The sequence below is a fragment of the Botrytis fragariae genome (genome assembly GCF_013461495.1).
Source record: "Botrytis fragariae strain BVB16 chromosome Unknown tig00000795, whole genome shotgun sequence".
NCBI lineage: Eukaryota > Fungi > Ascomycota > Leotiomycetes > Helotiales > Sclerotiniaceae > Botrytis > Botrytis fragariae.
Window position 1 is genome coordinate 1864860 of NW_023501011.1, and position 12671 is coordinate 1877530.

At 43.9% G+C, this 12671-nt stretch overlaps 5 protein-coding genes across 5 annotated transcripts; 2 read left to right on the forward strand and 3 right to left on the reverse strand.

Moving 5' to 3' along the window:
* Positions 1 to 282: 282 nt before the first annotated feature.
* Bfra_007512 (putative family 12 glycoside hydrolase protein) lies at positions 283 to 1639 on the forward strand (the record flags this gene model as incomplete). Its single annotated transcript, XM_037337884.1, has 3 exons — positions 283 to 575; positions 634 to 1089; positions 1189 to 1639. The coding sequence occupies 3 exons, from the start codon at positions 283 to 285 to the stop codon at positions 1637 to 1639; spliced, it is 1200 nt and encodes a 399-aa protein (XP_037187264.1).
* Positions 1640 to 3078: 1439 nt separating this feature from the next.
* On the reverse strand, positions 3079 to 4224 carry Bfra_007513 (putative glycoside hydrolase family 61 protein; the record flags this gene model as incomplete). The annotated part of the gene is made up of 4 exons (XM_037337885.1): positions 3079 to 3098; positions 3173 to 3995; positions 4041 to 4078; positions 4128 to 4224. The coding sequence occupies 4 exons, from the start codon at positions 4222 to 4224 to the stop codon at positions 3079 to 3081; spliced, it is 978 nt and encodes a 325-aa protein (XP_037187265.1).
* Positions 4225 to 5310: 1086 nt separating this feature from the next.
* Positions 5311 to 6204, reverse strand: Bfra_007514 (putative rta1 domain protein; the record flags this gene model as incomplete). Its single annotated transcript, XM_037337886.1, has 2 exons — positions 5311 to 5996; positions 6057 to 6204. The coding sequence occupies 2 exons, from the start codon at positions 6202 to 6204 to the stop codon at positions 5311 to 5313; spliced, it is 834 nt and encodes a 277-aa protein (XP_037187266.1).
* Positions 6205 to 7976: 1772 nt separating this feature from the next.
* Positions 7977 to 11091, forward strand: Bfra_007515 (putative sterol glucosyltransferase protein; the record flags this gene model as incomplete). The annotated part of the gene is made up of 11 exons (XM_037337887.1): positions 7977 to 8097; positions 8149 to 8295; positions 8366 to 8517; positions 8574 to 8932; positions 8987 to 9147; positions 9197 to 9454; positions 9504 to 9612; positions 9661 to 10011; positions 10107 to 10524; positions 10627 to 10765; positions 10895 to 11091. The coding sequence occupies 11 exons, from the start codon at positions 7977 to 7979 to the stop codon at positions 11089 to 11091; spliced, it is 2412 nt and encodes an 803-aa protein (XP_037187267.1).
* A 941-nt stretch (positions 11092 to 12032) lies between these two features.
* Positions 12033 to 12557, reverse strand: Bfra_007516 (uncharacterized protein; the record flags this gene model as incomplete). Its single annotated transcript, XM_037337888.1, has 2 exons — positions 12033 to 12143; positions 12234 to 12557. The coding sequence occupies 2 exons, from the start codon at positions 12555 to 12557 to the stop codon at positions 12033 to 12035; spliced, it is 435 nt and encodes a 144-aa protein (XP_037187268.1).
* Positions 12558 to 12671: the final 114 nt, after the last annotated feature.

Consider the following 12671-nt stretch of genomic DNA (forward strand, 5'->3'; position numbering starts at 1 on the left):
ACAAGGAAGTATATTACAAGGAGATTTGAACGGTACTTAGCTCCTTGAGTGAGTGGGCAAGAGTTCTTTGCCATTTTCTTGGTCGCTTTAAAGACCTCGGAATTCACTAATTTGTCGTCCACTCGTTTTGCTCACTCACTCTGGAAGTTCTTTTTCCTGCCATTCTTTAGATCGAACTTTGAAAGTTCAAACTCACTCACTTACTATCCACGCTCATTTATTTCCATTCTTCGATCTCCTCCCTACCCATTCAGCCCATCAAATCCACTGTCAAATTACAAAATGATCGCCCAAATTCGCAATACCGCAGCTCTGGTAGCTCTCACGTCTGCCGCCAGCGTTTTGGCTCGCCCTCATTTCAGTACCCGAGCCACTCAAGCATCGACCGATCTTTGCGGCGATTATGATTATCTCATTTTGAACAATTCGCCATGGATTGTGTATAACATGTTGTACAATGCAAATCAGATCGTGGGAAGTCAGTGTACATATTATGATAGTATGATTACAGGGAGTGATGGGACTGCTGAGGTGAAGTGGAACAGTGAGACGGATATCACTTATGTTGAGAGCACGTATGTAGTTAAAACGATATTTCTAATTGTGGTGTTTCATGTTGACATGAAAATCTAGAAACAACGTTCCCAAAGGATATTCTTTCGTTGGTCTGACCCAAAATTTGGAAACCCCTCTCACAGGCATCGCCTCCATTCCTACAACCTACACCTGGACACGCTCCAACACAACCGCCTTCAAAGGAAACGTCTGCTACGATTTCATGACCAACGATGTTAAAGGTGACTCTACATCGAGCTCCTCCCAGGAACTCATGCTCTGGCTCCAATACCAAGGTGGTCAATTGCCCATTGGATGGGCTGCTGGAAGCGTAGCTACCATTGACAATTTATTTGGTACAAGCTGGGATTTGTATCAGGGTGTCAATGACGATACGGGTATTACGGTGAGCAGTATGTTGCCAAAAACACAGTTTGAGGGAACTTTCGAGGGTGATTTGAGAGAGTGGTTTGTTGCACTTGTGGGACAAGGTCTCTTTACTGAGAGTACTTACGTTAACGTTGGAAATGCTGGGTGAGTTTTCCCTTTTCATTCTTTTTCGGATACCTGTTTCACAGCTACTTTATTACATCTGGATCAGAGATAAATGATATTATACTAACAAAAAGAAAGTACCGAATTTTTCTATGGAAACGCGGTCATGAACGCAACCCTTGGTCTCCAAATCGATCTCGGTACAGCCACCTCTGCATCAGTTAAAGTAGCAGCTGTTTCTTCAGCATCTTCAAGTGCAAGCAAAATCGCTTCTACTTCCGCGGCAATCATTCCATCCACTAGCTCATCCGCCGTTGCTATTACTACCTCCGCTTCATCTGCGCAAGCACCATCCAGCACCTCCTCCATTGCGGCTGTATCTACATCAGCAAAATCAAGCACAAAATCTCACCATGTAGCTACTCCTTCGGCGCCAGTTGTTCAGGGATCCACTATCGCTTCTGCCTCTGTAGCAACATCAACCAGTACAGCTGCTAGCTCGGCTGCTGGTATTGAGACCTCTCTTTCCAGTGCTGCTGTTGCTGCTCCAACTTCGGCTGATGAAGGAGATGATGAGTGTGAAGTCTAATTGTGTACATAGTTTAAACGGTTTCACTATATGGAGTCGGTGAAACAGGAAGAAAGAATCAAAAGAAAAAAGATAGAAAGGCAGGAGGAGAGGAACTTATTTCTTGTACATACTATATTATACATATTTTTAGACGCTCCTGTTGGCCAGCGCTTTTATTTTTGCAAGAAGAGAATATACGTCTCATTTTACATGCATTGAGCTTTACACATGAAACATTTGAGAAATCACTTGGATCTTACATTGCACATAGTCCGAAATAGGTAATGTTCTTCTCGGTCCAAACTGATGAGATATTAGTATCTGCTGTCTAGACTCTACCCCACTTTCCTGATTCGGTTGAATGTGCAGTGATCGCTTTTACTCCGCAGATGGGGTTTAAAGGAGGGAGGAAAGTTGGGGGAGGGGATTGACCACCGGGGTAGGGAGAACCGATGAAGAGATGGCATGACATAGGTGTTGAGTTGCCATTTAAAGCCATTTAATGTCTGGCTTAAAGGAGGTGATGCATGTAGAAAGTACAAGAGAAGAATAGGAGGATGAGTGACAACAAAAGTTTTGAAGTAGTCAAACACCAATCTCATCTGGCCCTTGGCCAGATTTCCTTCCTGCATTAACAAATTTGAGAGCAATACTTCCTGTGGGTTTTTTCTCCTCAACTTCTCCATATCCTGTCTACAAATGTCATTCTCTATACCGCGCCTTTTCTTCTCCTTCCCCATTCATACAATCCAACTCTGATCGAATACTCAAGAGGGCAATATTAGCAAACAGTACTCCTCAGGAAAAGAAAAGGTTAGCAGTAGAAGTATTTACCATAAGGTCCTAGTAGATACAAAGAAGAAAACAAACACAACCTCACAAGCAAGCAATACTCCAAATCAACCAAGCAATAATACGATCGATGTGTGATGTTCATACGAGTAGTATAATTACGCAAGTTCAAAGAAACTGAATGTGAACAGAATAATAAATCCTTACGGACTCCCAGCCCGATACTCCAAATTAGAGTAAGCATTTAATAGGAGTGCCAAGAATGCCAAGGGTATGGGGTGCTACACATGATGAAGAAGTACCGGAATGCGGGGTATTTTTGCCGGAGGGTGGGGATTGTGGTATTTGCAAGGTTGAGTGTGAGTTTGTATCTATAGAATGAAATGAAGGGGTATGGATGATGGGGTTTGTGATTGAGGATGTGGAATGGAATCAGAAATTGAGGTGATCAGGTGGTTTGGTTGCATGTCAAAGTCGTAATCACTATATTTTAGATGCATGGAGAGTACAGTATCAACCGAAAAAACAAATATAGTGCAAGTGATTGGTTCGATTTCCATTCTTCCATCACAAAGTACCAAATCTATCTCCTCCCTGCTATCCCACAACAAAACAATATCTCCATCGCTACTACATCCAACCGCCATCTCTCCCTACATTTCTCATCACGACGGCAAACATTGACCTAACAGAAAATTAGTCTTCTCATCCCTAACCTAGCTCTCCGCTCCCCATAACAAAAAGAAAAGGAAAACTTACTATAATAAACACTCCCAACTACACACTTGCTCCCACTCGCACAAGCCGTCGCACCCGTCCACCCCTGCCCCCCACACTGCGCATAAATCGCCGCAATCCCTGTTCCCGTCGCCACCGCACCACTACTCGTCTTCGTAACCGTGCTCGTACTCAGCGTCGACGACGTTGTTGGTTTCGCAGTCGAAGCAGAAGCAGAAGTAGACGAACTCTTCGCAGTGCTCTGCGCAGCACCACACACAAATGGCGTAGGACCTGGAATCGTATACGTGGTGAGCGTTTGATAGATGTTAATCAGGATTCCGGGATCGCTCTGTCCGTATGCGCCTGGGAAGGATACGGTGCTTGGAGTTGCGGTTCCGGTTCCGCCTGAGACGTTGATTTGTGCGCATTCCATGTATAATTGTGCGCCTTGACTTCCTCCTGCTGAGTGGAGCGCTATCAATTCTGCTCGTAGGAGATATTGTCCGTTGGCTATACAACTTGGTATCGTGATAGGCTGTACACCTGCGTTGTTTATAAGATCTGTGGTTGCCCATTTTTGTGTAGCTACGTTGAGTCCTTGCTCGGAGATTTTGAACCAGCCGGTTCCGTAGCCAACGTCGGTGGTTGCGTCGGTTACTTTTTTCATGTAGGCCATGACGGGACCGAGATGAGATGGGTCGAGAACATATGTTGCGTCGTTTGCAGGAGTACTGTCTAGAGTGTGACGCCAGATGGCGTTTACGGTGCTGCCAGCAACGACATTTATGATATTTGAGGAGGGTGTGGTAGGATTGGCCCCACCATTGCAGGCGACATATTCAGTTGTTACGTCGTTTATGGGCTGGAGATGTTAGGGATGATTGTCTGGTGTGGAATTGAGACTTACTCCATCGTATGTTGGGGTTCGGATGGCATAGCTGGTATCTGTTTGCTGTGAGTGAGATATTTGCCAAAGAGAAGAGAAGAGACAAACTGTAAAGTGTGCCACCTGATTGCAATTTCATGAATATCGTATGTGCAGAGACGTACGATAGAAGAAATGAAAAGGGTATAATAAGTTGTAACTTCATGATTGAATCGATTTATTGAAAGTTTACCGTGTGTAGACTGATTCTGGACACAACTTTCGGCAGAATGAGAAAGGCAGATATGTGATTTATATGTATTAGAAGATGGTTCTCAGCCACGTGGTTTTGTATATGGGCTTCATCACTGCCCGAAACTCCTGGATAAACCTGGCCATCACCGTGTATACCAAATTGCTGCCCGCAGAATTCTCATGGACTTTCTTGGCGCTCCAGGTTTCCAACCATAGAGATGTAGATATCAAACGACTTTCAGCAATGAGAGCAGCATCGCCAACCCTAGATTTCTTGACCGTACCAATGAAAATACCCAGTAGTTGAGAATCGACGAAACACCTCCATGCCACGCACATAATCTGGTGTAAAAAAAAATCACTCTAATATAATTTCATTTATTTCCTGCCATGTGAACAAAGATTCGGCTGAGATAACAATAATTCCGTCTTGATATATAATGTTACCACGCTAACAGTAAATGAAGGCGCCTAGTTGATCAGTAATTGGTTGATTGTCTGAAGAGAGCTTGATGGGGGTATATGTCAAGATCTTAGCGGGAAGCAATTATGTTATAGATTGATGAGCTAGGAAATCTTGACACGACACTTGTCGGAAGAATAGATGGGAAAATGGAAGGATGAATAGCCTGACAAAGGAGATAAGCGATGGCATACACGTGATAAACAGCATGTTCCGCACTTGCAGAGTGATTGACAAACTCGAGATCGCGAGTGAATAGTATACTTAATCGTGGATGAATGTTGCGCTTAAACAGAAAGTAGGTATGGTATAACATTGATCAAAATAACTAATGAGTTTTTATCCTCCTATGTTCCGTAGGCTATCCCTATACTGCTCATGTACAATGATTGAATCACCAATAACTCCATGAAAGACGAGCTCAGCTGATCGATCTTTCAGTACTGTATCCAACAAAAGAAACTCGAGCGCGCCCTTCCCCCCATCCTTAGGTTATACCTGACCATGAAGAAGAAATATTCCAGTCCCCAATTCAGCCTGACTAACAAATGAAATCCTTTATCCACCTAAATTTTCCTACAACCTTTTCCTTCCCTATACCTCGTTCAATCCAATATAGTTGTTATCACCCATCAACGCCGCTTTCTTTGGATCCACCCCATATTCAAAAACATCTCCTGCATGTACAAAGTGAAACATACATTGCACAATCAACATCTGTGCTGTATCCATGAAATACATATAATACTCATGACTCATCAGTGTCCCTGTCGACCCTTGTGAGAACTCAATGACTCTGTATACACATCTGACAATGATCAAGACCGCGGCTGCGAATAAGAGCATGAGCAATTTATGCCAATGTTTTTTCCCACTAGCTGGGGTATCGAAAGCTCTTGGATGTGAGCGCATGCGACGTTCGAAAGTAATGGCGATGACGAGGAAGATACTGAAGAAAAGAAGTTGTACGAGAAGTCCGCCAACGATGACTTTTTCGCCAATTGAAGTCATGCTGGCCGTTGACATCATACCACCCCCGCCAGATTGCATAAGAAAAGAAACAACATCTCCACCAACGAATATTTTAGTGACGTTTTTAGGAGAGATAACAGATGCAGACGGTGCATTGACAAATAAGACGATCCTGCCGTATATCATGTAAATGGTTGCTGCGTAGAGAGAAGGCGGAAGGATAATGAAGAGCGATTGGCAAGAATAGAGCATTACAGATGAAGTATTCTTTGCTGAGAGATATCGAAAGGCATAACCGGCAGTCATCACTGAGTTAATAGGTTAGAATCGGCTCGTTAGGAAGTAGCAGAAGCTTATTGGAGACTTACTGAAACCTCCAACTACCATGGCTGTGTAAAAGTAGGTTTTCTTTCGAAACATTGTAATGAGATGATAAATTGCACTCGCTCCAAATAATGCAGCGGCAACCAGTGCAATGGTCGGGCTAGGTTTATAGGCATAAAGGACATACACCATTTTGAAGATTTAACGAAGTTGATTGATCGATTAGACTAAATCAGTAAAGCACCAATGAGTGTATCGTGAATAGAAATAAGAAGATAAACGACAAAACAAACACTCGCTCAGGATTGTAAGATCGTAAGATTGCAAATGAAAAGGCAAAAGAAGTAATGAATGTATTTGCAGATAAAGATAGTGTTGAAGAAGATGAAGATTGATGTTTGTAGAGGGTGCACACTCATAATATGTACTCAAATGGTAAACGCTCAAAAGTAGCACTAGATCTTTTCAATGGCCATTGCTACAGCAATTGGAAGGTTTTTTTTTGCATATTGCGGCCATCGTAAATCGTATTCGCGCTGTCCATTGAGGCGCATGCAAATGATGTTCTCCATATCACACTCATTCTTACTTAAATCGATACCCGGTGGAGACCCTTGAGAAGATCCAAGAACACGGCCGTTGAATCCCAAAATAGAGCACCACTGGGTACATCTAGGCTGAGTTAACTATCCAAAATCCAGCGAGCATTAAATTTATGAAATTATCGGCAGACAATCTTTGAAGATGGAGAGGGGTGAAGTACGATAGACGAATCAGCATCATGAAAATATGATGAATACGCGGAATAATAAGACGAGATTGAAACTTGGAACGTGCTTCGAGTAAAGTTCAGGAGCTTTCCTAAAGGGTCCGTATTGAAAGCAAAATGCGAAGAAGAGATGAAGAATCCACTTTTTATTCCCCAATTGTACCGGCGAATGCCGTTTCGTTCATAATGCGAGATGCGAGGATACGAGATGCGAGATGAAATGCGACAGAGTCCGAGGAGAGCTTGGTGGTGGGAGGAGGAGAAGTGTAGTATATAAGGTACAGTGTGAAACGGCGATGCTTGGTGAGATAATTTGTGAATATATTGATTTTATGTCCTCAATGGAGTTACCATCAGCATTCTCTGATGCTCAAGGTAAGATCTTACCAAGAATCAACTGGACAGCTGTTGCCCGATGCCCCCTTCTTCAATGGTCTTGAATATGCATCAGGCCCTGATTGCGGCATCTGAAATATTCACCGGCATGTGTGGGTGTTTGGTTCACAAAGTCCGGAAGATATCTATACCTGTAGGGCTGAAGTTGGTGAGAGCTATAGTAGTTGACCATGTCTTCTGGAAACTGTCCTGCAGGAATCTAACAGATGTTCTAGACCTTGGGTTCAGCTACATAATGAGATGTTCCATTATATGGCATCTCTCTCTATCTTCCGTATCAGGATCATATGAGAATGTTTGTCGTTCTCCGATGATTAGCAGAGGACTCAGGCAATGAAGTTGTGATTGATACGAGACATCGAAATATTTCTGTTGGATCTTTCAATCACGTGGGAGGAAGCGCATGAACAAGTTCGAGTCCGAGTCCGACGTCCGAGATCTCAATGCGAGTGCGAAATACGCGTATAGAAAAAGCTTCAGCCAGTTTCATCCTAACATCCTAACATCCAATCTAGAACATTAAATCCACAGCACACAGCATGAACATGCAGAAAAAGGGTAGAGATGGCATTGGCATCCTTTGCTGGGACCAAACACGCTCAATTCGGTATTGATGCACTGCCTCTATATACTCAGGTAGGTACTCTTTCGATAGTCATAGTCTAGTCAAGTATCGTTTGCTTAGATCAGTGGAAAGTTTTACAAATATCCCTCATCACATTCTCATCACATTCTCCTTCCAGTTCATCCTTTTTCCTAATACCACATCATACATTCCCTATCTTGATTCCCAGATACCATGGGCGTTCCTGAACAACAGCCGAGGAGGAGTGCAAGTATCAATTGGGATGCTCCTCCTCCCTACGAAGAATTGTACGCGTTCGGTAATGAAGAGTCTGGTGTCTCTACTTCAGTCCAAGGTGATGAATTCTATTGACGGTCTAATCAAGGAATTTTACTGACACCACTAGACAATGGACGAATTAGTATGGCATTTTTGGGTAATACCTCACCACTGCCTCCAATCTATTCACCCGAGAATATACCGCAAGTAAAATCAGAGCCCGTGAAATCGTATCCAAGACTTAATGTAGTCATTCAGGTAGTTGGAAGTCGAGGTATATACATTCCCACTTTCTCAATGTCGAGAAAAATCAGTTGAACTACGTTACTGATCAGCTCCCCCAGGTGATGTTCAACCCTTCATAGCCTTGGGCAATGAACTTCAACTCGCAGGGCATAGGGTGCGTATTGCTACTCACGATGTATTTGAAAGATTCGTACGAGATGCCGGAATAGAATTCTATGCAATTGGTGGCGATCCAACGGAATTAATGGCAGTAAGTGTACTTTATTCGCATCTCCTAACATACATACTTACGGCCATCCCATCTAGTACATGGTCAGAAACCCCGGAATCTTTCCAAAAATAAGTACCCTGGCCAGTGGAGAAATATCCAAGAAAAGAAAAATGATATCCGCCGTTCTCGAAGGATGTTGGCGATCCTGTGTCGAACCTGATTCTAAGACTGGAGAACCATTTATCGCAGAAGCAATTATTGCCAATCCACCGAGTTTTGCTCACATACATTGTGCTCAGGCATTGGGTATTCCAGTTCATCTTATGTTTACTATGCCGTGGTCGGCTACAAGATCATTCCCTCATCCACTTGCAAATATCCAATCTACCGAAACAGATCCTAAAACAGCGAATTTTCTTTCTTATGGATTGGTTGACACGATGACTTGGCAAGGGTGTGTTTCCATTATATATTCTTGATCTGAAAATCTCTAATAATTTGATTATAGACTTGGAGACGTAATTAACCACTGGAGAAAGAAGTCCCTTGATCTTGAACCGGTCCCTGTGATGGCTGGTCCTCATTTAGTAGCTTCTCTCGATATCCCATTTACATACTGTTGGTCGCCAGCACTTGTACCGAAACCACAAGATTGGCTACCACATATAGGTTTGTAGATTCAGTTTCTTCCAAATTCTAGTACTGATAAAGCTTTTAGATGTTTGTGGATTTTTCTTTCGTCCGCCCCCATCATATGATCCCGACGCGAGGATTTTAGGATTTCTGGAAGCAGGCCCAAAACCCATTTATATAGGATTTGGAAGCATCGTAATGGAAGACCCTAAAGCCATGACCGCGACGATTATGGCTGCAGTGCAAAATTGTGGTATCAGAGCAATTGTATCGAAGGGTTGGAGCAAACTTGGACAGGAGGTTGAGAATGAGAATATTCTGTTTATTGATGATTGTCCTCATGGTGAGAGATGCATTAATATGATGATTTTAGCATTAACTAATATTGATAGAATGGCTATTTAAGCACGTTTCGGCTGTCATCCACCATGGTGGAGCAGGAACAACAGCATGTGGATTACTCAATGGTCGTCCTACAGCGATCGTACCATTTTTCGGCGAGTATGTCGAGAATTATCATGCATAAACTCCTCCACTAACTTTCAATAGCCAGCCATTCTGGGGAAACATGGTCGCAGCAGCCGGTGCTGGTCCCGCACCTATAGAGCAAAAATCTCTTAACGTCACCACTCTCTCCGATGCCATCAAATTCCTCCTCTCCCCCGATGTAGTAACGGCAGCACAAACCCTTGCTTCAAGAATCCAACACGAAAATGGCGTGAAAGAAGCCGTCAATTCATTCCATCGTAATCTCCCCATCAAAGCCCTTAGCTGTGCGCTCTTAACTCAACAACCCGCAACATGGTATTGGAAAAAGGGTAAAAAACATCTCAACTTATCTCACCAAGCTGCTGCCATTCTCGTCGAGAAGAAAAAAATAAACGCCAGTGATCTTTCCTTGTAAGTTCACCTCCTCTAGATATGTATTCATCTATCTATTTATTTATTTGTCCATCCATCCAACCTCCATACTTACTCAATGTCCCGCGACAAAGATACAAACCCCACCCCATAACCATCACCAACCGTCGCTGGGACCCCTGGACTGCCACCACCTCCGCCGCCTTCGACAGCGCCCTTGACATCACCCGCGCCATAACCAACATCGGACTCGACTACCGCACCGAATATATTCGCGCTCTAGCACGACCACTCCGTAAGAAGCAAAGCGAAACTGGCAAAGGCATCGAAACCGACACCGACACCGCCTCATCGCGCAGCGCTCTACAAGCGAGCTCCATCGCGGTCGGAAAAGGGTTCGGAAAAGTCGGCATCGCGATGAGTAAGACAGCCATCGATTTACCACTCGCGGTTGCGGATGGCTTTCATGCATTACCAGCGCTATATGGGGAGAAACCGAGGGAGTATGGACAGGTGAGGGACTGGAAGAGTGGAGGTATCAAGGGAGCTAAGGTTTGTTTGTTCCTTTTTTTTTCCTTCTTTTTTTCTTTGGGATGGGATACGCAGACACATGAGGAGGATACAACAAGCTAACGATGTATATCAATCATAAAGAATTTCGGCTATGGAATCGCAGACGGCTTCACAGGAATCTTTACACAACCCATCCAAGGCGCCATGCAAGAAGGCGGAAAGGGATTTCTGAAGGGTCTTGGAAAAGGCACGGTGGGGTTTCTCACCAAACCTGCTAGTGGTACGTTTTTAATTATTCTTATCATTATATTTTATTTGATGCACATGATGAATATCCTCCCCCTCTTTCTATCGCATCCAGAGTCTCCCACCTCCCCAAAGCAAACTCGCTAACCCCCACCCCCACCAGGCGTCTTCGGACTCGTCTCCTACCCCGCCCTCGGCCTCTACAAAACCCTCAACACATCCACGCACCAAGGAACACAGGGCAGAATTCTCTTGGCACAGCGGGAATACGGCATGCATCTTGCGATGACGCGGCAGATTTCCGAGGAGATGAGTGAGAAGATTGTAGAGGATTTCGAGTGGGTGGTTGAGGGGGCTTAGGGGATTGTTGGGAATGAAGTTCGAGGTTTGTTTGTATACCCATGCGCACACATATACCCTTTTTATGAATCAATGAACAGTATTTTGCCGAATATTTTCTATCCCATTGTGCAGACTGTTTGTATGGCTTGCTTCCCAATTCCTTCTGCCTGAATACCCTCCATTATTTTCACTTCCTTTTCATTTTCAACGATCTTCTGTTTTTGCTCTGCCTTTTCCGCTTCATATGTCTCTTTTCGCTGTGCAACCTGTAGGTATATGGATTGACAGGCCCCTTCTCGACTTCCAAAATTTGTAACATATTCATTCTTCAATTTCTTGATAGATCTCTTGATCTTTTGATTGTTCAACCTTTGATGAATCATTGTAACAATTCTCTGACAAAAATCGACCCGAGACTTCAAAAGATATTGTCAAATCAATGTTTATAGTGTTCCATTAGTCCGTACACCCACTGGCGGAGGCACTGCGCGTAGTAGTCGCAATGAAGCCAATGAGGTAGGATCAAGCCATTGAGAGAATTGCGCTTTAAGTTGAACTAACACGATTAATATCTCCGTTATTTGACAATCCATCATAAATAGATCGTAGCAAGTCTTCAGCAATGATTTCGATGGTCTTCCAAAATCTAAGCCCCATAAGATGTTCGTGTCTGTGTATCCGAAGCAAAAGTAGCAAAATTCTTGGCAATATGCCACTTGCAAATCATTTGCTCAAGCAATCGTTCATCAAAATTCTTCTCTCTTTCCCGTCTCATGTCATCCCACCACGATCTGTCAATCGATCCCGCTTCATCCCCATCACTTATTTCATCCATCCCCATTCGCACATTAAGACATCTTCGCCAATTCAGAGCTCCTCTGTACTATGACACCACATTGCCAAACTAACAAGTGGTAAAACCATCTACGAGATACAATCATCAGTACTTTCATCTCATCTCACACCCCAACCAACTTTCTCATCTCAACAAACCCACAACACAAATCCATCGATCCAGCAGCAGAGTTGATAGGGAGGAAAACCCAAAAAACAAAAGAAACATACCAAATCTGTAACCTGACAACAAAGTCTATGTTCCAACACCGGACAATACGCACCATCATTTATATTCCTACCTATAAATTCCCACATTAGCATACACACATATACAACCCCCAAAAATCAAGAAACTCACACCCCATCCCATTAACACTATTCCCATTCAACACAAACCCAAACATCCTCGCCGCCGCCACCACAACCGGTTGATCACCATCCAGAATACTCGGACAGCATACCAGCGCTCCCTGATTCACATCTGTGCATGCTGCAGAATGGGTGGTTGTTGTGAGAGCAGCGGGAGGAGCGGAATTGAGTGTTGAGGCGGTGATGGTTATGTTTATGAGAGTGTCGAGGAGGGAGGTGAGGGAGGAAGAGGGGGGGGAGGGGTGTTGGAGATGCGAGGGTGAGGGTGAGGAGATCATAGGAGAGGAGGAGAGAGAAGATGGAGAGGGGGTACATGGTTGTGGTTGTGGTTCTTTGTGTGGCGGGATGGTATTGGTGTGCCTGGCTGGCTGGTTGTTTATATGTATGAGAAT